Source organism: Oryzias melastigma, linkage group LG4, assembly GCF_002922805.2.
Source record: "Oryzias melastigma strain HK-1 linkage group LG4, ASM292280v2, whole genome shotgun sequence".
NCBI lineage: Eukaryota > Metazoa > Chordata > Actinopteri > Beloniformes > Adrianichthyidae > Oryzias > Oryzias melastigma.
The window spans coordinates 25,343,689-25,347,773 of record NC_050515.1 but is presented as its reverse complement, the minus strand read 5'-3'; the positions used below and the strand labels follow the sequence as shown (position 1 = coordinate 25,347,773).

Genomic DNA, 4,085 nt, shown 5'->3' with positions numbered 1-4,085 from the left:
TAATGCATGTTGCACTCAAACCCTCTGTTCTTGTAGAAATCTGGAGGTTTTATGCACTGTGCAATGTTGCACTTAAATATTAGTGATGCACTTTCTTTGGAAGTGTTTGTTGACAGCACAGACAGTGGTCCCATTGGTCCTCGACCTGCACATCTGATCATTTTCAAAGATTGTCAGCCTTTTGGTGTTTTTCTGCAGGATTCTAGAAACATCTCAGTGTTTTTGGCTCTTGTTTTTATTCAAAATGTCTTGATTTTACCCGCCTACTGATTTTATTTTGCATAATTTTGGCTTTAAATTATTTAGATTAACTTTATTTTAATGTAACACAAAGGCAAGAATGTACTTTTTGAAAATGTTGAGCTAATTTCATTTATTGGTGCATAATCAGTCCATATCTTTCTGGCTTTAAAAGAAAGTTCAGACCACCCCCCTTTATGATTCAGTGGAAAAAAACTCCAGTTATTGAATAGTTTCTGACTGAAATAATCTAAAAAGTTAATTTCTCAAATCAAACTTTTCAAGACTTTAGAAAAAAACATAGACTTGTTCTTACACAACCCTTTCCAATTCATCTGGGTGAAAGATAGATGTAAGTTATTTAAAAGATACTAATATTAATCCAGCATGGATTGAGTCATGTGGATCTTCGCTGCTTCATGATCTAGCTGGCTATTTATAATTGATGGAAACACTACTTTTGCTCTGAATGTGAGCATCTTTAAGGTAATGCTTCATAGCTTGCTCAAAAGCAGCATACAGAACTTCTGAATATCTCTGAGAGTTGAGTGGTTCGCACTTGGATCTAGTTGAACTGCTGCAGATATTTGCTTGTTTCATTGAATTTAAACAATTCTTTAAAGAAAATAAGAAAATTCCTCCTCTTCTTTAACAATAGAGACACAGTAGGGGCATTCTGTTTGGACACAACCACTTCTAAAATTTAGTAAGTGCTTATAACCTAAAATAATGGATGTTAGATTATTCTAGATCTTATTTTAAAAAGTATTAAAATCATTTTTGACAGTATAAATTAAAATTCAACATAAAAACTATGAAATTAGGAACTAAGGCAAATACTTTTGCTCTTTACAGGGTCAGGGTTTTTCTTAAAGTCACTAGTAAACCACTGGAATTATTGGAAATGTTCTTATATTAAACTTTTAGATTAATTTCTGTCTTTTCAATTGAAAACTAAAAGTGTGTAAATGAATTTTCCCTTCTTTTGTAGATACACTGGAGTTTGTTGGCCATGATTCCTGTTAGCTGCTGCTAGGTCACCCTCTGCCTTTGGCCAATGTCCAAACCCATCAGATCAATCAATCAGTTTCCTCCGAACATCCAGTCCTGTGTTCCATCAAACGACTCCAGCCTTTAGTCATTGTTTGTTTTGTAACCCTGCAGGTGGCGCTGTGTTTACCCAGATTGCTGAGCACTGTAAACCTTCAGGAGAGACTTATTAAAGGACCGGCGGGGTTGTTGGAGGTTGCGATGCATCAGGGGTGAAGGGGCCTGCTGCGGGGGACACACACGGCATAAGGCGAGGAGGGGATCGGGCCGGTCAGTGTGGAGATGAAGCTCAAACAGCGCATGGTGGTGCTGTGTGCTGTGCTGCTCCTGCTGGGCCTGGCCAAGATCTTCCTGCTGGATGGTGGTGAAGGATCTGCAGCCAGCCGGCGGGATGTCAGAGCGTTCCGTAAGGTCAGCACCGTGCAAGTGCGGTTGGACTACACGGATGTGACAATATGTGTTTATCTAAGTAAACATTGATGTCACTGAACAGATGGAAGCCAGCCTCTCGCTTCCTCGTGGCGCCCGCCTCACCCACACCCTTCAGTCTCCATGGGAGATTGCCAGCCAGTGGGTGGGGCCCAGGGAGGTGTACCCGGAGGAGACCCCGGAGCTGGCTGCTGTGCTCACCGCCATGAGCACGGCGAGAATAGAGCGTGCAGACGTGGGCTATAAGGGCACCCAGCTGAAGGCCTTGTTGGTCCTGGATGGAGGACAGAAAGTGGTCTTCAAACCCAAAAGGTGGGACTTAAAAAAAAATTAAAAAAAAGTAGGGCTTTGGACATAAACGCATTAATGCATGCGATTAATCAAAAAAGAATTAACGCGTTTATGTGTATTAACACAAATGAACAGTCCTTCACTTTAACTCAGTGGTTCAGGCTTCCATGTTAAAACATTTCTTCAGGTATTATCTCGCTTATACTATGGTCACTTACAAAAGAAAAATATATTCAACCGGTTTTTAGTATTTTATTCTTGCTATTTTTGTGGTTTAGATCACTTTTTCACCAAAAGTTGAGTGTTTGTGGTCCGGTGCCACATTGTACAAATAAATTATACCTGGTGAAACATTGTGATAAATTTTGATTAATCACAGCACAAAAGTGTGATTAATCAGATTGTTTTGTAATTGATCCACAGCAGTAATTAATAAATGTTCTAAATGTGTGTGATTTCATGTCGTGATTATTCAGAGATAATAAGTGGTCGACAAATAGTGAGACTAAAAAATATAATTGTCACGATTAAGCGCAATTAATTTTTTTTTCCAGGTTTGCGATCAATTAGTTGCTGTTTTTTTTTTTAATCGATTCTCTGCCATAAAAAAGGTAAATATTACAAACAAGGATTTTTTTTTTCTCATGTCTTTTTGTTTCTTTTAGATACAACCGAGACTACGTGGTTGAAGGAGAACCATACGCAGGTTACGATCGACACAACGCAGAAGTGGCTGCTTTTCACCTGGACAGGTGGATCCCATGACTCCTCCTTCAACTTTATTTGATGTTGTCATGCAGCTGATGGCGTGTGCTTCCTCTCCAGGATCCTGGGCTTCAGGAGAGCACCTCTGGTTGTAGGGCGACACGTCAACCTGCGAACAGAGATCAAACCCGTGGCCACTGACCAGCTCCTAAGCACGTTTCTCTCACAGGGTGAGGATCTGCCCACATCTTCATCCTCACTCACCAAAATGAACTTCTAAAAGAAAACCGCTTTCTTTTTCTGTTGGTTGACGAGAAGTTCATTTCTTTTTTTAGACTCACAGAAACTAATGAATGTATGATGTGACTCTCCTTTAATGCCCATTCTGCTGAAGCCGAGTTCATGAAGCATCATTAAAACCATACCAGGAGGTCATTAGCTCCCCCCGGAGCGCCTCTCTCAGCAGAGACAAAAGCAGGTCGAGGTAAACGAATGACTGTAGATGGTGGACACTTTCACACCTTATCACTGCCACTTCTACTGCAGTCATTAAAGGGGAACTCCGGTAATTTAGCTCATAAAGGTCAGTTTGTCAGTCATAGCAACTGAACTTTTGAATGTTTGTCTGGGGCTGTTGGTGAATTTTGTCTGAGGATTAAAATACAGAGAGGGGGGGCTTCAGTCAGTTTTATGGAAGTGATGTAATGGTTTACTGAGTGAGACTGTCACTTTCACTTCACTTTTCACAAGTTTTTTTTTATTTAAACACATGTAGATGAGTTATATATATATATATATATATATATATATGAAAATTCTAATCTGTAAAAGGAAAAAGTAAGTAAGTAAAGTGAAAAACAAATTAATTAACTTAAACTTTATTCAACTCTTTCACAAACAATTGACAGACGGTGTGAATCATTCAATGGTAGCTGTAATCCTCCATCAATCCATCAATAGTTTATCAACGTCATACTGACACATTTGGACTTCATTTGAGCTTAATTTATCACAATCAATTTATTGTCTGTAAGCACAACCAGAATTAAATCTATGTTAAGTTATAATCCATTGGATTATAAAGCAGATTTTTCTTTTTCTTTTTTTAACACATTCAGATATTTAAAGTGTACCTCATGGTTTTTATATATGGTAGGGGTCATTTAATTAGCTCTGATTTAGCTTTTGTTGATTATATTTATGAATTTCTGGATGAAATGCACCAGAAACAGCAAAATAAGCAGGGCTTTTTTTTAATTAATTGTCTGATTGCTGAAATCAGTTTTTTGTAAAACACGTTTTTGGCTCCCTATTCAACATAGTTTCACCAAACTTTATGAAATTTGGTACATACCCTATTTGGACTACCC

At 38.5% G+C, this 4,085-nt stretch overlaps 1 protein-coding gene across 1 annotated transcript in view; it reads left to right on the top strand.

Moving 5' to 3' along the window:
- Positions 1-4,085, top strand: part of fam20b (FAM20B glycosaminoglycan xylosylkinase) — a 14,417-nt gene that overhangs the window by 2,952 nt on the left and 7,380 nt on the right. Inside the window, exons 2-5 of the mRNA XM_024279104.2 lie at positions 1,405-1,701; positions 1,784-2,031; positions 2,676-2,762; positions 2,836-2,945. Of these exons, the coding sequence (XP_024134872.1) occupies positions 1,573-1,701; positions 1,784-2,031; positions 2,676-2,762; positions 2,836-2,945 (574 nt within the window). The 5' untranslated portion in view covers positions 1,405-1,572. The remainder of the gene's footprint in view (positions 1-1,404; positions 1,702-1,783; positions 2,032-2,675; positions 2,763-2,835; positions 2,946-4,085) is intronic.